General features: G+C 40.1%; 1 protein-coding gene across 1 annotated transcript; it reads right to left on the reverse strand.

Annotated features, from left to right (window-relative positions):
- Positions 1–463: 463 nt before the first annotated feature.
- TCN1 (transcobalamin 1) lies at positions 464–14047 on the reverse strand. Its single transcript, XM_036861722.1, has 9 exons — positions 13903–14047; positions 11167–11346; positions 9971–10111; positions 8118–8273; positions 6654–6841; positions 4299–4485; positions 2826–3012; positions 803–921; positions 464–630 (listed from the first exon to the last, which is right to left on the reverse strand). The coding sequence occupies exons 1-9, from the start codon at positions 14012–14014 to the stop codon at positions 569–571; spliced, it is 1332 nt and encodes a 443-aa protein (XP_036717617.1). The 5' UTR covers positions 14015–14047; the 3' UTR covers positions 464–568.
- Positions 14048–22202: the final 8155 nt, after the last annotated feature.

Raw genomic sequence — 22202 nt, forward strand, 5'->3', positions numbered from 1 at the left:
TGGAGGAGGGGATGAAAGTGTTCCTCAAACTTTGTGGACTGACTTTTAAGTGTAAGCCTCACATTTTACCCTTTCTCCAGGGCAATATTTTTCTCTCTACCCACTGCCTGTATGAGGCCAATACATCCACTCAGTTCCTCCCTTGCATCTGTGTCTCAGAGAGCTCAGTCTCCTTACGAACTTTCTCCTTGATCTCATTGGTTGCTGCTGCACCATTAGACCTAGAACTTTATCTCCATTTTCCCCAGTTGCCCAAGGTCACCCAGATAGTTAGCAGGGGAACCTTGAGTATAACTCAGTTTATTAGACAAGTGGGTCTAATCTCTTTCACTTTGTTTCCTCCTGAGGTAGTCTTCTCTCTAATAGTAATTCCTTTTTGCTATGAAATTATTAGAACATGCTCTTTTTGTATAGTTGTTGATCTTTTATTGAACATGCAAAGAGAGGATTAGAGGTTATTGACTATGCTATTGGGGTCGAGATAAGTGAAAAGGAAGGTGTAAGATCAATTTCCACATGGAATCTCACTACAAAAGGGTTAGACCCAGCTGAGGATGGTTTGGGTTTATTAGTATTTGCTCCAACGAACCTCCAAATATTCTCCATTTTTGACAACATAACTCCCAGCTCCTGAAAAGGAAGAAGAAGGAGAAGCGGGTCAAATCATTTGACCACCAAATCATCAGATAATGGATATGGCTCTGCCAACTCCTTGGCACGTTCCCTGCCAAAGCTTACACCCTCACACCTGAATGCTTTGGGCATCTCACTCTGCAGCATTGTTTGTCGTACTCTCCCTTACCTTGGCTCAGCGGTTGGCCATTGCTCAGAAGTTCCCAGTAGGTTCTGTCATTATTGTTGGCCCTTATGTCCTGAACAGAGATGATGTAGGGCCCCCATGGGCTGTCCTCCACTTTGAAACTGTGGGGTACAGTGAATGGGTTACAGGAACTTAGAAGGTCGAAGGCAACTCTCCATGGGCGTTTCTCAAACTTTAACATACTTAAGAATCACTTGAAGATGTTTCAAAATACACAGATCTCCTGGCCTTATCCCCAGATACCTTGATTCTGTCGGTCTGGGCTGGGACCAGGAATCTGCACATTTTATAAACATTCCAGGTCATTCTGATGCAGGCCCTCTACAATCCATGCAAAATTAGCGAAATGATTCCCCTGGTTTCTCCCCCTCCTTCCTGCCATAGTAGACACTTTGCCATCAAAAATTTCGAATCTTCTACCCAAGACAGTAACTGATGAAGACACTAAAGCAGTACAAGAAAGTGTTAATTGGTTGTCCTAGAGGCACTTAGGAAAGAGGAACAGGAAAGGATAACTTAGTAATTCATATCTGTTTATTAAAAAGTGACATAGTCAATGTCTTTTTCACATTCTTTACTCACATTTCTCTACCCTCCTGGGAACACTTGAAAGCAGGCTTTATAGTTATATATATACACATAGACATATATTTTCATATATATATGATTTTCTCTGTTGCATCTTACAGCATGTTATTAAACACAATAAGCTATTGTCAGTTAGGTTTAAGGAGCCAAATAAGCCATATTTTTCAGAGGCAAAGTCAATATCTTAACTTTAATATTTGAACTCTCTAGGCCAGGGAACCTTAATCTAGGAGTCCATGAACCTCCTGAAAGGTGGGGGAGGCATGGAGAAGCTTCTGGGCATTTGTAAAACCTCTGATTTAAATAAGAAGTTTTGGGGACTTCCCTGCTGGTGCAGTGGTTAAGAATCTGCCTGCCAATGCAGGGGACCCAGGTTCGATCCCTGGTCTGGGAAGATCCCACATGCCGCGGAGCAACTAAGCCCATGCGCCACAACTACTGAGCCTGTGCTCTAGAGCCCATGAGCCACAACTACTGAGCCCACGTGCCACAACTACTGAAGCCCAAGCACCTAGAGCCCATGCTCCACAACAAGAGAAGCCACTGCAATGAGAAACCAGCGCACCACAACGAAGAGTAGCCCCCACTTGACGCAACTAGAGAAAGCCCGCGTGCAGCAACGAAGACCCAACGCAGCCCCCCCAAAAATTAATTAATTAATTTAAAAAAACCCGCACATGTAAAAAAACCATAAATGACAAGTTTTGCACTTACAGACTTAGAGAATGAACTTACGGTTACCGGGGTAAAGGGTAAAGGGTAGCGGGGGTGGGGGATAGACTGGGAGTTTGGGATTGACATGTACACACTACTATATTTAAAATACATAACCAACAAAGACCTACTGTATAGCACAGGAAACTCAGCTCAATATTCTATAATAACCTAAGTGGGAAAACAATTTGAAAAAGAATGGACACTTTTATGGGTATAACTGAATCACTTTGCTGCACACCTGTAACTAACACATCATTGTTAATCAACTATACTCCAATATAAACTAAAAATTAAAAAAACAAATGACACATTTTGTGTGTATATTCCTTTTTCTGGGATGAGAATCCCACTCATCTGACTTTCAAAGGGGTCAGTGATTCAAAAATAGTTAAGAACCACTGTTCCAGACACAAAATGTCTGACTTAAGAGGTTCTATTTATTGAAGGAGTTTTACTGACAGAAGAGAGATCCCTGGTACTTATTTATCTATTCAGTGAGCAATAATTTAATACTTGCTACATGCTAGAAGAGGAAGAAGTTTCACCTCCCTTTTTTTAACCCCTGCCGTGCGATGTTGGTGAACAGCAAAAGTACTGACTGAGAGGTGTTTTAAATGTACATTGTATTCAGGTGCAGATGTATTCTTGCTGAGTCATAATCAAATTAAATTCCTTAACCTTAGGTTATGTACAGACGTACCGAAATGCAGCCTCATTTTGTTTCTGAGCTGCCTTCATCACATCAAGGAAGACAGAACCCTTTCTCACGGTGACTTTGGTGGAATTGAAAATTTCATTGATTTGCACAGAGTAGTTGACTGAAATATACGAGGGTGAGATGATAGGTGTCACAGTCACAGGCTTGTCAGTGGAGATGTTGAATTTAACTGGCAGAGACAGAAAAGCAGAGAAGAATGATTATAAGGAATAATAAAAATGATGTTAGAGTCTGCACACCTATCCAACCCCTATGCAACGACTCTTTCCCTTGATGCAGAGGAAGGTTTGTACAAGGAACAAGGGTCAGCAATCGAGGGGCAGATCTCTCATATGACTAAAGCACAAATTAAAACTACATACTCACCGGCTTGTGCAGGCTTGTGCCTGCGTCAACTTCCAGCTGTTTCAGCAGTTCAATTGCCCCATCTCCCATTTCCCACACAGGCTCCTGATTTTTGTTTTTTGCTTTGGTGCAGCATACAATAATGCTCCCCCCCCCTTTTTTTTTGCCTTTTAATTTTTTTATTGAAGTATAGTTGACATACAATATTATGTTAGTTTCAGGTGTAAAACAATGATTCGACATTTATATTCATTACGAATTGATCACCATGGAAAGTCTAGTAACCATCTGTCACCATACAAAGTTATTACAATATTATTGACTATATTCTCTATGCTGTACTTTATATTCCCATGAATTATTTATTTTACAACAGGAAGTTTGTATCTCTTAGTGCCCTTTCCCTATTTTTTCTCAATCCCCGGCCTTTTTATTTCTTAACATTTATTGAAAACATTATGTGCCAGGCACTGTACTAATCATTTTACATGGATTTTCTCCTTCAGTCCTTACAAATAACTATGTTACATACTATTATCATTTGCATTTCTTATAGTAGAAAACTGAAGCTTAGAAACTAAACATTTTGTCTAGGATCCCTAAACCTACATGTGCCTGAACCAGAAATGAACAAGACAGAAGGAAAAGTCTTCTTTCTTTGTACCTTGTTGCAAAATCAGTTGTTTGGTTAATGATTCATGCTGCAATTTTCTTATAATACTGCCATATTCTTTCCACATTAATGTCTTATGTCTCTGAGGGACCACTCATTGAGCATAATGAAAAGTTAGAGACACCATACTTTTTAGGATGGGAATGATGCTCAGAAAATCTCTGTATCCAGCAGTCAGAAAACATCCCTTTGGAGATAGACGTCCTTTAATAAAGTCTACCTTGTTCATCAGTGTTTGAACCAAGAACAGCATCTACTACTCTGTTAAGGACAAATCCTCAGGTGCTTATGATCACATATGGAGGACTGAGTTCTATCTGGGAACTGTTATGCTTTAGAGGTTTAACTGGTCACTTTTGGTCCCTGAGGAAACCTAAGTCACACACACTTTGGGTGTTATGCTGAAAGGCAAAACGGTTTGCTCATTAGTGCTATACCTGGACTGCAGACAGAAGAACAGTCTTTGTTGACATCCAAGTAGGTCTTTCCCATCAGGGCAGGTAAAATCTGGGCTGCAGCAATTGGCAGATGGAATGCTCCCTGAGAAATGTTGTAAAGTACTGTGTGCAGAGTTTCTTGGCAATTCCCTTCATTTTTGTAATAGTTTGATGAGACAAACAGAGCCTAACGTGAGAGAGAGAGAGAGACAGAGACAGAGAGAGAATGAGAATAAATGAGAGAAACTTCACATAATGGGAAAGCCTGCATCTAACTAATTTAGTAAACCTTTATTGGACATTGACTACATAGGAACCACCTTAGACCACTAAAATACCTTTCCCACCATCAAGAAGCTTATAAGCTAGTTTGGGTGGGGAGGTGGGAATTGTTAAATCACGCAATCTCTCATAGTGTCAATGAGAACAGACTTTCTATACCGTATTTACTCTTGTACCACTGATGCTGAAACAGTACTTGTCATATAGGAGGCAATCCATAAATAGTGTGAACAGATTCTTGTAAAGGAGTCCCTAAGATGAATGCCCTAGGAGAAGCATCTAGCGGCATGGCCTTTCCAAAGAGGAAGAGCTCATAAACATTTAGTGAGACTGAGGAAAGACTTGGTGGAGAAGGCAGTGCTTGAATAGGCTTGGTGGTATGATGGCATTTCAGTAGGTGACATGAGGAGGCAACAACCTGACCAAAGGGGATAAAGTAGGAATGGCCAGAACCTGGCCTGGCCATGATGAGAGTATCTGCGTTTTAGTAAAATCCCCAGAGGATTCCTCCTGGCTTAGGAGAACTGGTGTAGAGGGAACACTCGGGGCAATTGTGGAAGGACAGCCTGGAGAAGGAGGTTGGGACAAGATTGTTAGACTCTTGAATTTCACGGTGTGGTGTCTGCTATCATTTGCTTGACAGTGGGAAGTCTAACAGGTCCTTAAACAGAAACTATCCAGGCAGCAGATATAAACTGGACTGAAGGGGCAGAATTACAGGGTAGGAAAAATTAAGAGGGTATTAGAGTGAGTAAGACAAGGACTAAAATGGACTAAACTTGAAGATGTTGCTCTGTGGTTTCTCAAGGAAAGACAGTTCTCCTTTTCATTTTTTCTTGAAGACTCTTAAAGATAACCAAGTAGTCAACCAGCATTTGTGGGATACTAAAAAAAGAAAACAACTCATCATATTATATCTTCTGTTATAAACTGTCTGGTAGGTAAGCAGCTCTTGGTCCTGCTGTGAATGAACACCACCTGTAGGGTTTTTAAACAAGACCAAGGCCCATGTCCCACCCCTCAATTTCTGTATTAACTGGTTGGTGTGGGGTGTAAACATTAGTATTTTATAAAAGCTCCTCCAGGTGATTCAAATGTGCAGCCAGAATGGGAAACCATGGTTTTATATTAATTTCAAACTTATCAAGTGTGAACAGTAACAATAATATGAACACTTTTTATGATTGGACCCTTGCTTACGTCATCAGCCTCATCTTGTAATTTTTCCCAAGCACCCTGTGCTGAACATTTTGATCTTCCTAAAATACGGAATGTTCTTTTGTGCCTTTGTCCTTTGTCCTTGCTTCTTCTCTCCCTTTGAAAGTCCTCTCACACTGAGTCAGCCTAGCAGACCCAAATTCATACCAAAGAGTCGGTGAAGTCTTTTTTTTTTTCTATAAACCTTTCTTCATCTCCTCTTGCATCTACCCCTTAGAGTTGAGTAGATCAGTGAGTAAATGCAGGAATAAATTCTCAGTCTTCAAGAAACATATACAGGATAGTGTTGGCATTGAGTATGAGTTTTGAAACCAATTATTTCAGTCCTATCCCCATCTGCATCACTCTTTGGCTTTGTGCTATTAGGCAAGTTACTGGTACTCCATGATTCACACTCATTATTATTACTTCCTAGGAAATAGAGATAATAATTCTTTCTTCACTGGGTGGTTGTGCATTAATGACTTAATGTCAATAAATACCAGCTGCTGTTACTGCCACTACCACTTATTATTTCCATACCAGTAACCTAATTTGGGAGGTAAGGTGAAACGCCAAACAATGGTATATGGTAAAGTGTGAAACTGCATGTGATAAAACAACAAGACAGATTGTAGCAGGCTCTAGAATTTCTTAAATGTAGTCAGGAAGAGCTTCATAGAAGCATCGGATATGGAAAGGTAAAGGAGAGGAGAATACATTTCAGGCAGGGGAGGGGAATCACATGAGTAAAATCAAAATCAGTATAGGAAACAGAATGGATAATAAGTCTTTAGGAGGCCAGTAAGGGAGGACGAAGATGTTGCTTTCCTCCATGAATCCCTTCTCTGTCTCCTGGTTTACCCTCTGACTTACCTGCATAGATTCTCCTGTGCTAAATATGTTTCCAAAGAGACCATCATGTTTTGCAGACAGAATCTTGTTTACCAGTGATGTTATATAAACATTGGTTTCGTTTAAATCCTTTTTATCTGCTTCAATCTTCTCCTTTTCTATACTCCTCTTCACACAGGTTAGAGCAAGAACAGCCATTGCTCCAGTATCTGTCAGGAAGCAAAACACCAGTGATAGGGTGACTAACCATCCTGGTTCACCCTGGATTGAGTAGTTTCCTGGTATGTGGGACTTCCAGTACTAACAACAGGACAAATCTGGGCAAACTGGGATGGTGGGTCATGCTCGTTAATGATGGAAGAGAAGAATTTTAAGGTACAGCAGTCATCCCTCTGGCACTAACCTCTCAAATATTGCAAGATTCCTTCCTTATGTTGAATAGCCATGTACCTTGTACTCAGAAACTCACATCTTGGTCATAGAAACACATATGGATTTGTAGGTGCAAACACATGAATGGTCTGCTTTTACATACTGGTTGCTCTCATCTTTTTTATCTTTTAGCCATATTGGCAAAGAAATTGAGAAAACCCAGGATAATACTCCAAACAAATATGTCTTTGTAAAGTTCCAAGGTTTCCATTAGACTGATTAAGAAATAGCACTTAAGAGCAGTTTATTCAATAAACCTTCTTAATGGGGAGGAGGAGGCAAGAGATGGGAAGAATGGAGGATAAGGTCTTTTTTTTCTGGCTCATTACTTGGTTTCCTCTATGTTCTTTAGGCACGGTGCCTTCCCTCTCTCATAGAAGAAGGAGTATAAAAACTCACTTTCTCCTTACTATCCTGAGACACTGAATGGTGGTTTTCTTTGAACTTCTTGGAGAAAAATGAGCTTGTGGCTCTGGGCCCCTAGGGACTGAGCAACAACACTACTTGTCTAAAGGGGACTTCTTTTTGGATGTGTAAGCTGATCCAGTGGGAAATTTCTGGTCCTTCTCCATGGTGGATATACATTTTATTGATCAAAATATTGGGCCTGACCACTGGAGAGGTTGTATTATTCAAGTAATCCCACACATCCAAATGGTCCCAATAGATTAGAGAAAGATGCAGGGTTGAGATAAATGAATTCCACTGCATTCCCTTTCTCTAATATTTATACTTCCTAAGATGTCTTATCTGAAGAGTCTCATGATCTATCCTCATTTTAAAGATGGGAAAATTAAAGTCAAGAGTTAACATCTGTTGGTTACTCAAAGAAAAGTGTGAGTAGGAACCACGTCTTTCTACTATACTGCACATCTATAAAGAGGCTTAAATACTACTCAATATCCATTCTTCTAAACAAAAATTCTCTTCTGAGGAGACTAGGGTAAAGAGGATAGAAAAAATTCAAGTACTTACTGGTAGAAAAATTCAAAGGGCAAGGCCTATTGGTGCCTATGTCCTCGAAACCAAGGGAATTGGGTTTAAATGACTCACCTACTGAGAACTGGCCACCAAAATAATAGTTTTTATTTTCAGGAGTGAAGTAAGGAATAACGTTGGTGATTGAGTAGCTCCCATCGGACAGACACAAGGTCAAGAGGGCCAGGCTGAGCTGGTAATAGTTAGTCAGCGGATTGCCACTGTGTGTTTCTGGCAGAGAGAAAAGAAATACCTTATTCACGGAAGGGGTACCGGAATAGTACATTTTGAACTTATTTCTACTTACTTTATCTCCATTTCTTTACATTTAAAGAGAGGTGAATAACAGAGGGGAGATATTGCTCATAGAATCGGCAAACTTCAGAAATTTAAAGGTTCTTAAGGGCCACCAAATTCAACTCAACTCGTTTCATTTTATAACTGAGGAGATTCAGCATTAAAGATATAAAAAATACTCCTGGCAATCCCACTTCTAGACATATACCCGGAAAAAAACATAATTTGAAAAGATACATGCACCCTAATGTTCACTGCAGCACTATTTACAATAGCCAGGACATGGAAGCAACATAAATGTCCATCAATGGAGGAATGGATAAAGATGTGGTACATATATACAATGGAATATTACTCAGCCATAAAAAAGAACAAAATAATGCCATTTGCAGCAACATGGAAGGACCTAGAGATTGTCATACTGAGTGAAGTAAGTCAGACACAGAAAGACAAATGTCATATGATATTGCTTATATGTAGAATCTAAAAAAAGGGTACAAATGAACTTATTTACAAAACAGAAGTAGAGTCACAGATGTAGAAAACAAACTTATGGCTACCAAGGACTAAGGGGGGGAAGGATAAATTGGGAGATTGGGACTGACATATACACCACTATATATAAAATAGATAACTAATAAGAACCTACTGTATAGCACAGGGCAATACCCTGTAATGACCTATGTGGGAAAAAATCTAAAAAAGAGTGGATATATGTATATGTATAACTGATTCACTTTGCTGTACACCTGAAACTAACACAACATTGTAAATCAGCTATACTCCAATAAAAATTAAAAAAAATACTATCCTGATGTTCAGGTGGCTACATAGTTAGGACTAGAACGCACAAATGTACCTCACTAGCAGCTGTGATGGTCAACCTATTTTTCCCAGTGATAAAGTGCTTTTTGCCATCTTTAGCTCTTGTAATATTATAGAATCATATGTATATGCTTTGATACTTATGACACAGTGTCTCGTATTGCTCAGCTATTTCTGGTGTAATTTGTCTAAATGCCAAGCTTCTGGAGGACTAGAGAACTGTGACCTGTATGTTTGTGTGTTGGTGTGTGCATTCATCATCCTACGTAAGGTCAATGCTCAGTTGAACATATTGGAAAAGAAAACTCAAGATGCATGTTGAAAGAAGGAAGAAGGGAAAGTGATCTTCAAAGGTATAGTGGGGGCTTCCCTGGTGGCGCAGTGGTTGAGAATCTGCCTGCCAATACAGGGGACACGGGTTCAAGCCCTGGTCTGGGAAGATCCCACATGCCGCGGAGCAACTGGGCCCGTGAGCCACAACTACTGAGCCTGCGCGTCTGGAGCCTGTGCTCCGCAACAGGAGAGGCCGCGATAGTGAGAGGCCCGCGCACCACGATGAAGAGTGGCCCCACTTGCTGCAACTAGAGAAAGCCCTCGCACAGAAACGAAGATCCAACACAGCCAAAAATAAATAAATAAATAAATAAATAAATAAATTTAAAATTACCTTTCAAAAAAAAAAAAAGGTATAGTGGGATGAATGAAGTGAAGAGGAGATGGAAAAAGTAGGGGGAAACTTCATACAGTTCTGAATCAGTGGAGGAGAAGAAAAGGATGTCCAGGGTTTCTGAACATTTGATTCTCACCCATATTCTCAATTTCTGCTTTGAATTTCTCTCCTAGTTTGCTAACCAGATGAGCATCACGTATAAACTCTTCATCAAGGTTTTTACATGCTCCCAAAGCCAGGATAACCAAGGCAAGCTCTCCTGAGGTTATCTCTGACTCTGAAAAGAAAAGTATTCAAGTTAAACAAGGTACATGCTTATAATATTTTTGGCCTCCTGTCTTCCTTGTGACTTATATTGTTGTCACTCCTTTCTCCTGTTCTACTCTTTACTAATATTTTATTGTTCTCTTCTTTATCCCCAAAACAGAGCACTTTTTCTAGCAGTACTGTATAAATGCAAGCGGGATCTTAATCTTTCCCATGAAATTATGGGTTCTTTTTGGAATCATGCAATCCTTATAAAAATGAACAAAGAATAAAAATAGATAAATAATAAAGCCTTGGAATTTTCTCTCCTTGTGGGTGCCATCTTTCCTGGATAGGAATAATTGACTTGTATGTTCTGCCTTATAGAGTGTCCAAACTCTCAGGCTGCTCCTAATTCTCACAATAATATTGTTAGGTAGGTAGGGGTGGTATATTTCCCCCTTATACTCATTAGAAAGCTAAAGCTCGATATTGAAATGAAAGGCTCAAAGTGGAATCTGGTCTCAAACTCAGTCCATATGTCTGTTGCTCTATGGTTGCCTCTCTACTGTCAGCTTTCTTTGTTGTGGTCCACACCCTCTCTGGTCCACACCCTCTCTGGTCATGAACTCAACTATTTCATATAACAGTCTTAATGGATGAGAGTCTATAATTTCTTTTGCTTTTCCTTGTAACTTCTTGAAGGAATATGATTTTCAGGGCTCAAAGAAGGAAGGCCTAGCTCTAGAGTAAGTGGCAGGGGATTGATGTTTTGAGGTACCATTGTGTCATCTCAATTTTTTTTTGAATTTCATGTGAACTTTATCAAAAAAAAAACCCCACTACATACTTGTGTTAGATTTTTTAAAAATTTAGGTAACATTTAGGTACATTTAGGTAACATAACATTAAATAAGTTTCATGTGTACTACATTTTGTATCTACCCCTGTTCACCTCAAGTTTTCTACAGCTAAGATTGATGTATCAAGGATGTTTTGGACACACAATTTTTAGAACTCACTGGAGATCATCTTTATAGATAGGTAAGTCTTTTCCTAACTCTTCCAGGGAATATAGGCACTCACCTCTCCTGTTCGTATCTTCTTGAATTTGTTGAGTCAGCTGTTGTTCTAGCCTTTGGTTCTGAATCCCAACAAGTCTGAGGGTCAACAGGATGTTGGCACTTTGGATTCCTTTGGTATAGTTTGAATTTACCATTGTGTTTACTAGAGGATTTAGATAGGAGCAGTTTTCTTTGCTTACCTCTGTGGCAAGGGAGGGAGGAAATAAGAAACACACACATAAAATATTAGGGCTAGGAACAAGGATGATACTAAAAGATTTAGTAACAGATATGGCACAGACATAGACCCTTCCAGTAGCCGCTGGCAGTGTTGCTGTAACAATACAAAAGTGGGTCTGGAGCCCCACTCTGCCAGGTATTACTTTTTGGCCAACCAGCATGGAAGTGTTAACTATTTTAACAACTGTTCAGCCTTACCATTGTGTCCTGGCAGAATATAAGTCCTGCCTGGTAGATCTAGTACCTAATTTGAGGCCTAGAGAGGGTATCCTTAAAGAGACCTTGGTAATTGGAGCCTAGCCCAATCTACTTTCTGGATTCAGTTATTTCCTTCTCCATCTTCTTCTAATTCACTTGGGTTAATGCTGAAGAGAAGAAGAGAGAAGAGAAAGAAGGCAAAAATTCTACGTGTCATTGGTGATTGAGCCCAAAGCTGCATTGTCTGATTGCCCAAGTGGCCAGGCATCAAGATCAATTATTCAGCATTATGGACCCTTTGGAAAACCTTCTGATTTTAGCCTACGACGTGTCCAAATCCCAGGGGCAAGGATGGAGGGAGTCCCATTACATTGTGGAAGTAAAAGGAGAATCCGGACCTCCCAGGAACTGGAGAATAAGAAGAGTTAGCTATCACTGAAAACATTTCTAAATATTCTTTGACCATAATCTTAAGAAAATCCTACCCATCTCCAGATTATCTCATGGGTTTGTGGAATAGTGAGAAGAATCTGAACCCTGAGTTCAGGCAGACCTTGGCTGGATTCTTTGCTCCTTAACTTATAACTGGGGGTAAGTTACGTAACGTTCTTTTTTTTTTTTAAATTAATTTATTTTTGGTTGCATTGGGTCTTCGTTTCTGCACGCGGGCTTTCTCTAGTTGCAGCGAGTGTGGGCTACTCTTCGTTGTGGTGCGTGGGCTTCTCACTGCGGTGGCTTCTCTTGTTGTGGAGCACGGGCTCTAGGCGCACGGGCTTCAGTAGTTGTGGCGCACGGGCTTCGTTGCTCCGCGGCATGTGGGGTCTTCCCAGACCAGGGCTCGAACCTGTGCCACCTGCATTGGCAGGATTCTTAACCACTGCGCCACCAGGGAAGTCCCAAGTTATGTAACTTTCTTGACTTCAGTTGAAATGGTATATATTAACACCTACTCCATGGATATTGGACAAAAAAACCCCACTAAGTAAACTATAAAATACTGTACATATTATTACCTCTAGCTCAACTCGAGTTTCTAGGGATCACTATACTTAGAGAGTCCAGGAAATGTTATTTTCCTTGCCCACCTTTCTTCACTTTAAAAGAGAGAGTCAGGAAGATCTGAATGGAATGATTGTAGAAGGGTCATGGTTTGTTACAGGTACAATTGGACAATTGTGAGTCACCTCTGAGATTTGGTGGAAGCATCCAGTTCAGCAGATTTTCTGGCACTGAACTAGACTTTAGTTCCTGGTCAACAACTCAAATCAGCTTCCTTAACCACTAAAAACAAAGTTAATTATTTTTTACAATGAATGAAACTCCAAAGCCTCCATGGAGACCCCCTGTTCTTAGGATACAACAGAAGAAATGACAGGCCAGGAAGAACAATTAGAGCTGGCAGATTCGGAACTTTAGTGTTTCTGCTGTGGGATGGATCGCTTCTTGTGGGCTGCAGAGACCAGGAACATGTAGCCGCAGCTGACACCACATTGTGGCACCATCTTTGGACTGGTTTGAAGCTCAATTCCAGGGTAAAGACTTACAATAGAGAAATCATGCACCTGTGAGCTATACCGGACTTTAAGAAATCACCTGCTTCAACACCCTTCTCTGATTATCCTCCATTTATGGATGAAGCTAAAAAAGTTCAGAAACATTGGATCATTTGGCTATTAAGGGGTCAGACTATACCTGACCCCAGTTTTTCTTTCTCTTAGTATTTTTGAAATAGAATCACATACTCTCTGGAGCCTACACCCAGAGGAGAGATGATGGGTTTCTACCTACGTCCTGTGGGAAAGAGTTGAAAAGAAGAAGATGTGTAGCTTGGAATATCTGAACTCAATAATGACAAGAGAGCAGTCTTCGTTATTTGAAAGAGATTATTAACATTATTTTTTTCTTCGTAGTTAAACAAGGAGTTAACCTAAAACCCATAGGTTGAACTTCAGAAAAATAGATTGCATCTCAAAATCAAAAGATACCTTTCCATGATCTTGAATAATTTCTGGGTCATGAATTTTCTATCAGTGAAAATGAATAAGAATAGACAGTTACTGGGGAGGCCAATTGTGGTAGAAAGGATCTTAGCATAGGAAGAAGAGTTAGGCAAGTTAATGTTGAATCTATGATCCCTTTTAAAACAACATACATTGTGGAACTTTCCTCACCATCTCCTGCCACCCTTTACATTACTCATAGAGTCCAACAGCATACAGAATTGGAATAGGGTCTTTTCTCAGGTAACTCTACACAAAGCTCCCTGTCAGTAGCCTTCAGACTATCATGCTAGAGCAATTTTAGGTCAAAGCATACTCACCACAGATCTGGCATAGTTGACTTGGAATAAGAGAAAACAATAGCAACCCCAGTAGGGGCAGCTGGTGTGATGGTCTCATCTCTCCAACAGTGTACAGGAATGGTGAGGACATGGCTGGCTATTTACTGGGTGATGGACAGAGGGTAATGAGAGCTGCTCCTTCAGTTTGCCTCAGTCTCTTTCACTCAAGCAGATATTGAGTAATGTCAGGAGGTGTGGTCAAGTGTGTTTGTCCAAATAACGTAATAAACCAGGAAGAAGACTTGAAAAGTATGGTCAGGGAGAATGAGGAAATAATTTTTCTTTGTTTCCTATCCCAAACCTTTAGGATTCATATTCCCTACTTGCCTTCAGCCCAATGAGAATAAATTATGTGAATGACTGTTTTCAGTAATGTTCTCTCTTTCCCATTCCACTTTGGTTGTGTTTTATTGATGTCTCCTGAGAGATTAAGTTTGATGGGGACAAGGTATAAAAATGGAAGTAGAAGTTGTAAGTCTGAAGTTGGAACAGGCAGGATGGGGGAGCCTGGCACATGGGAAGGTCTTTGGCATAGTGTTTTTTTAAAATTTATTATTATTTTTTTAATTTTAAGCATAGTGGTTTTTTTTAAAAAATATATATATTTATTTATTTATTTTTGGCTGTGTTGGGTCTTCGTTTCTGTGCGAGGGCTTTCTCCAGTTGCGGCGAGCGGGGGCCACTCTTCATCGCGGTGCGCGGGCCTCTCACTATCGCGGCCTCTCTTGTTGCGGAGCACAGGCTCCAGACGCGCAGGCTCAGCTGTTGTGGCTCACGGGCCTAGTTGCTCCGCGGCATGCGGGATCTTCCCAGACCAGGGATCGAACCCGTGTCCCCTGCATTAGCAGGTAGATTCTCAACCACTGCGCCACCAGGGAAGCCCATAAGCATAGTGGTTTTTGACCTATGATTTTTTCCTAAGATAGATGCCCTGAGAGTTTTCTAGCCCAGGAGGAAAACCATAGAGATATACATCAAATGTGGATTTTGGGTGTGCCAGGAAGGGTGCTACATGCTCCATGCTCCATGTAGGAAATGTTGTCTATCACAGTTCTTCCAAAAGCTGTTAGAGAATACTCTGTTTGGCTTTACAATGTTTGCTCTGGGTCAGCAAGATGGTGGAATAGGAGGTCTCTCATATATAACCCCACAGCAATAGTAATCTTAGCAGCCATCCATGGACAAAAGTTCCTATGTGGAAACTATGGGTTCCAGGTAGGAGGTTGTAAAACGCCAGTGGAGCCATCAAGGAGGACTGTATTGAGAAAGCAAACCAAAGGAAACAGACTTGTGTTCACAAAGAAGCAGGCAAACATGACACCACCAAATGAAACTGATAAATAGGCCTAACAGACATGTACAAAAAACATAGGGAAGAAGCTCCTTGCCATTTGTCTTGGCAATGATTTTTTTTTGGATTTGAAACTGAGAGCATAAACAGCAAAAGCAAAAATAACAAACGGGGGACTAACTTGGTGGCTCAGTGGTTAAGAATCCGCCTGCCAATGCAGGGGACACGGGTTCGAGCCCTGGTCTGGGAAGATCCCACATGCCGCGGAGCAACTAAGCTGGTGTGTCACAGCTACTGAGCCTGCGCTCTAGAGCCCGTGAGCCACAGCTACTGAGCCCACGTGCCTAGAGCCTGTGCTCCCTAACAAGAGAAGCCACCGCAATGAGAAGCCCACGCACAGCAACAAAGACCCAACGCAGCCAAAAATAAAAATAAATAAATAAATTTATTAAAAAAAAATAACAAACGGGACTATATCAAACTGAAAAGCTTCTGCATGGCAAAGGAAACCATCAGCAAAATAAAGAGGCAGCCTAGGGAATGGGAAAAAAATATTTATTAGATACCATATACCTGATAAGGTATTAACATCTAAAATATATAAGGAACTCCTACAGATCAATAGTGAAAAACCCAAATAATCCCACTGGAATATAGGCAAAGGACCTGAACGGATATTTTTCAAAGAAGATACACAAATAGCCAGTAAGTACATGAAAAGGTGCTCAAAATCACTATCATCAGGGAAATGCAAATCAAAACTACAGTGAGATATCACCTCACGCCTGTTAGGATGGCTATAATCAAAAAGAAAAGAAGTAACAAGTGTTGGTGAGGATTTGAAGCAAAGGGAACCCCTGTGCCATGTTGGTGGGAATGTAAATTGGTACAGTCGTCATGAAAAACAGTATGGCGTTTTCTTAAGAAGTTAAAAATAGATCTATTTTTTGATTCAGCAATCTCAATTCTGGGTATATATCCAAAGGAAATGAAATCAGTATTGGTATGGAACTCAGTTTCTGTTGCTTGTTGCTCAAGAAACCAACACTGAGAAACAAGTGTTGGGTAAAGGAGAAGTAACTTTATTTTAAGGAAGCCGACAACCTGGGGAGAAAGTGGACTACTGCCTGAAAGAACCAACTCCCAACTCTTCAAGTGTTAGCCAGGATTTATATAAGAAGGGAAGCAGGAAACGGCTGCAGGCTACTTGCTGGGGGTAGGCTGCTCTTCTATTTTCGGAGATGTGTACCCTAATCACGAGGTGCTTTGGTGATATTAGAACCTGAGTGTGGTCATTACATTGTCCAGATCAGCATATCTGTTCTATGGGTCAGTGGTCATATATTTCTGTAAAAATAAGAACAAAGGCAGAAACAAAGCAAAAAACTCAAAGTGAAACAGGAACCAGTCCATCAAACCCCTGAGCTTTAACTATTAACCATTCTTTGGTGGAAAAACAAGCACAGTTACAGTATCTCAGAGATATCTGTACTCCTACATTCTTAGCAACGTTGTTGCCAAGAGCCAGGATTATGGCATCAACCTAAGTGTCCGTCAACTGATGAATGGATAAAGAAAACGTGGTATATATATACAATGCGATATTATTCAGCCATGAGAAAGAAGGAAATCCTACTATTTGTGACTAAACGGATGGACCTTGAAGGCATTATGCTAAATGAAATAAATTAGAGAAAGACAAATACTGTATGATATCACTTATACGTGGCATCTAAAAAAAGTCAAAGTCATAGAAGCAGATGGTAGAATGGTGGTTGCCAGGGGTTGGGGGAAAAAGGGAAATGTTGGACAAAGGGTACAAACTTTCAGCTATAAGATGAATATATTCTGGGGATCTAATGTACAGCATAGTGCCTATAGTTAATAATACTGTATTGTATGCTTGAAATTTGCTAAGAGTAGGTCTTACGTGTTCTCCCCCCACATACAAAAAAATGGTATTGTGTGAGATGACGGAAATGTTAATTAGCTTGATTATGGTGATCATTTCATAATATATATGTATATCAAATCATCTTGTTGTTCACCTTAATATATATACAATTTTTGTTTGTCAATTATATCTCAATAAAGTTGGGAAAAAAGAGACTATATCACCTTAGCTATGGGCTTAATTATGACATCTTTTCCTCCATTTTTTTCCTCTGCTAATGCTAATATGTTGATCACTGATGGGTTTGCCTCTGTTGTCCATTACAGTGGACAGATCCGTTTATTGGTCACATTCTACTACCTCTAATTCATTCAGTCTGCATTACTTCCACAATTTTCCAATCTAAGGGGGGGAGGGATAAATTGGGAGATTGGGATTGACATATACTCACTACTATATATAAAATAGATAACGAATAAGGATCTACTGTATAGCACAGGGAACTCTATTCAATACTCTGTAATGACCTATATGGGAAAAGAACCTAAAAAAAGACTGGATATATGTATATGTATAGCTGATTCACTTTGCTGTACACCTGAAACTAACACAACATTGTAAATCAACTATACTCCAATAAAAATTAGAAAAATAAAAAATGTGTCATTTTTTCCTAGTTATTATATCAGAAGCAATGTCCTGCAGCTAAAAACTGTTTTCTCATTTCTGGCTTAAAACTATTCTATTTAGACTTGAATACCCTCACCCTTTCACTGAAACTGGTCTTATCAAGATCACAAGTCACTTCCATACTGCTGCTTTCATTGTGAATTTAAAATTCTCATTTACCTCACCTGATGACTGATTGCTCTTTTCTCCTCAAATACTTACTTTACTTGGCTGGAACACCATCCTTTTATGGAGTTTTTTTCCTACCTTTCTGAGTGATCCTTTTTTCATTTTCTCTTGCTGGTTCCTCCTAACGTGCCTGATTTTCTAAAAGTTGTAATATTCTAGGGTTCAGTTCCTGGAACACTTCTTTCTCCTTTAGCAATCTCGTTAAATCTCAAGGCTTTATGCGACACCTGTATACTAACGTTTGTAAAATTTATATTTCCATACAGGAGATCTCCTTAATCCTAGACTTGACTTTGGGCTTGGTCATGTGACTTACTTGGGTCCATAGGAAGTTAGCAAATAGGATGTAAGTGGAAGGTTGAAAGTTGCTTTTGCACTGAGTTCTGTTGTGTGAATCTGGAGACCCACCATGTGTATGAACATGAGCTAGCCTGCTGGAAGGGCCATATTGTGGAGAACTGAGACAGTCTAGCCATCAGCCTGCCAACCCCCGGCAAGGAGTGAGGTGATTCTAGATCATTTTGCGTTAGTTTAGCCACCAGATGAATAAAATAACATGAATAACCCCAGGCAAAATTAATAGAATAACTATCCAGCTAAATCCAGCCCAAATTGATGACCCATAGATTTGTGAGAAAATGATTGTTAATCCACTAGATTTTGGAGTGATTAGTTACACAGCAGTCGATAACTGACATGTGATACTTAGAATTTTTTCCAGTTATATAGTTCAAGCAATACTTTTGTAAGCTGACCATCTGTTTCATTTCTAGCTACCTCATTATTCATTAGCTGATGTCTATCAGTCAAAACACTTCTATTGTCACTCTGGTTCTGTTACCAGTTATAATAATTGCTCCAACCTTGTCTTTGATGGTTAAGTAGTGTCATCTAATCTTGGCTAATTTAGGATCACATTAGACTGACTGAGATAATTTCAATGGTCAAGTCTCTCACTATCATTCTCAACCATTTCCCATCACTAGTTCATTTCCTAATGTCATAGTTAGGAGAGTATTCTCTGGACTTTCCCAAGGAAGAGAGAGGCTAGGTTAGTGGGTTGCACATGATATAAATTCTCTTCAACATTCCCATCTCCTTAAGCATTTGACAGTGCATTTCTGACCTCTCATTCTTCCTAATGTAGGTCACTATTAAGTCCTGCTTTCAACCAAGCAAAATGTTGGGGTCACTTCCTATAGCTAAAGTTAGCACAATTCATAGTCTCTGGTAACTGCATCTACATTAATATTTGGCATGATCCAACATTATATTCTGTTTCCTTTGATCTAATATGCCACGAATCCAATTCCAAATATCTTTCCTAGGTTTCTGCAAATGTAAATTAGAAAGATCTCGTAATTATTTTTGTATTTAAGCTGTCTCCTGTTGGATCAAACTTTGCACTTGTCTTCCTGGGGCATAGTGGGATCTAACCCTAGTGATGGTTCCAGAGACAATGAGTGGTCATAGGTCTAGGCTTTCAGGAGAACAGCCGTATCCTTGCAGGAAAACTGCCTCAAATTAGATTGTTACAGGGTCTTTAAGCAAAGGAAGCCTAGGCTGTTCAGCCAGGATAGGAGAAGCTAATTCCTTTAACAAGAAAGTTTCAAATTGATTAGATGATTAAGATTCTCAGGTCCTTTCAAGTATATGCAAAATACCTATCTTGATTCTTAGGATCCCACTCCTTCCTAGTCAATGATCAAATCCTTACAACAGAGACTTTGGTGGGCTGTAAGCTATACTTGCATTGTAATTCTGCAAGCTGTACAGTTAGATCTTGGCATTAATTCTCAGCCTCCTCTGGCCTGTGGGTATAAGAAATACTGACATCTTGTCAGGCTTGTATAGAAGTTCTCTGGTTTTCTGAACATAAGTCAAACAGAGAACTTAAGATCTTGAACTTAACATTGTATTCCTGTAAGCTGATCCATAATGTCAGAAGTAGCCGTCTCACCCCATGTTCTCCTAAATCATTATTGTTGCTATCACAGCCAACTGCAGAAGCTAACTGATCTTCAGCAATCTTGCCTTCAGCTGGCTCATCATCGTAAGAAGCAATGGGTGACAAATTAAGTAGTGTGATGCCAGCACATGCCACAGATTATTAATATTTCCTTTTCTGCTAATAATGAGGGGTTTTAGAAGAGCTGAAAGAGTAAATAGGAGAAGATGAGGCACCCCAGAGTTTAGCAACTGCAGACTGTCACTACCCTAGACTTGGAGGGGCCAACGGAAGCCATGGAACTGTGGAAGGTAGGGCTGCCTGGCAGGGGTACCCTCACTGGAGATGTCTCATGAGGAGAGATTAAGGAGGAGAAATACCCTAGATCCTCCTTTTCTCCCACCCTCCAATCTCCTGCCAGCAATGTCTACTCTGCTCTGCCAACACCAGTGAGGTTGGATACAGATTCATGATCAAACTCATGAGGCACAGTAGGCTTCACCCAGGATCAAGTCTACCTAGCCATAAGAAAGGATACAGGACATGAAAGTACCTGCAAGCACAATATCAACATAGAGGAGACGTTACAAGTCCCAGGCACAGCTTCTGATGTTCCGGTCACTCTGTGCTTGATATGAGCATGGCCATGAGTGGCTTGAGTAAGATGGACAACCTTGGCTCAAGGAAACCAGCAGTGCTGGGGTCTCTTCACCTTTTACACCTACCTAGTTATGCACCTCCTCAAGTATACGTGACTAGCTCTCACTTTCTGGGGGCAGCAACAGCAAAGCAATACGTAGTCTTTATCTAGATTGTCATTTATTTTGTACCTGGTATAGGTGAATTTATAACAATTTCTTGAGTTAACGTTAGGAGAGTTAACTGAGGGTCAGATTCCCAGGCATCCGTGAAAGCGAGATGACAGGCCATAGACCCAGCTGTAAATCCTTACCATCCGGCTTCCCACTGATGACTCCTAACTGGAAGCCAGTTAGGAGAGGGGTGTGGTGGCGTGTGGGGCAGATGTTTGCAGGGATCAGCCCTCTGATTCAGAGCTGAGCAGAGGAAGGGCAGGGAATGGCTCTTAGAGTAGTCAAGTGACTGGCAGACTCTCTTAACTTCTACAATTGTCTTCGGCTTCTACCATCACATCAAACTCCTCAGCTGACATTACGTACAAATTGTTTCCACATGCAATGGACAAATTTCAGTTTTCACTTAACTTGGCCCCCTTTTGAAAAAACAGCTTTTTTTTTTTTTTTGAGATAATAATTCGCGTCCTATACATTTCAGCCATGTCAGGTGGTTTCAATGGTCTTTCACGTATTCACAGATATGAGCATTCACAGATAGGTGCGACCATCACCACAGTCAATTGTAGAACATTTTCATCACTCCAAAAAGATCCTTTGCCTATTTTTAAATTGGAACATCTGTTTTTTTATTATTGAGTTGCAGAGTTCCTTATATATTCTAGATACAAGGCCCTTATCAGATATATGATTTGCAGATAACTTCTCCCATTCTGTGGGTTGTCTTTTCCACCTGAACTCTTAAAAGCTTTGAATATAGTTGATTCTCCAGTTTGAGACACATTTCCCACATCACTTTTGTGGCAATAGCATCAACCTCCACCCCTGTTGTCCTCCCAGTTTTTTTGACTACTCCTTCTTTGTACTCACTACCAATATATATAATTTTAAACTTTAAATGTTGTATGTTCTCAGGGCTTTGTATTAAACTATTATTTTTTCTCATGCTACGTACTCTAGATGTTCTCACATCCAGGTTGAAGCCTTCAAATATTCTAATATTTTCCACATTTTTATTCCTGTCTTAGATTCCTCTCTCAGTCCCAACTTATGGCCAAATGTTTTCTCCACATTTCTACTTGGATGTCTCATAGGAATCTCAAAATCAGCATATCCAAAACTGAAATCTTTTTCTTCTGCTGCTAACTTGCTCCTTCATTAGTACTGCCATCCTTGCTACTAAATAATAGCTGTGTGACCTTAGGAAAGTGCCTTAACCTCTCTGAGTCTCAGTTTCCTTGTCTGTAAATTGTAGATAATAATAGTTCTTCTCCCCTAAGTTTTTGTGGGAATTTGATGAGTTACTGTAAGGGTGATTAGAATAGTTCCCTGTATATAATAGGCAGTACATAATTGTTAACTCTTATTATCTCACTAATAACTATCAACTCAGTTGTATATACCTGAAGTCTGGTTGTCAAGCCTGATAACCTCTATCTCCCTCAATCACTGATCTAATCAAACACTCTACTTTCT

The sequence above is a fragment of the Balaenoptera musculus genome, chromosome 8 (assembly GCF_009873245.2).
Source record: "Balaenoptera musculus isolate JJ_BM4_2016_0621 chromosome 8, mBalMus1.pri.v3, whole genome shotgun sequence".
Lineage (NCBI taxonomy): Eukaryota > Metazoa > Chordata > Mammalia > Artiodactyla > Balaenopteridae > Balaenoptera > Balaenoptera musculus.

Bases quoted from the DNA above. Each gene is read 5' to 3' on its own strand.
- TCN1 (XM_036861722.1), bottom strand. From the start codon at position 14,014: ATGTCCTCACCATTCCTGTACACTGTTGGAGAGATGAGACCATCACAC. The intron at 4,486-6,653 runs GTAAGTCAGAGG...CTCTCACGTTAG, and splicing joins GCACAGGAGAATCTATGCAG to GCTCTGTTTGTCTCATCAAA. The intron at 922-2,825 runs GTACGTCTGTAC...TGTACCCCACAG, and splicing joins CAAAATGAGGCTGCATTTCG to TTTCAAAGTGGAGGACAGCC.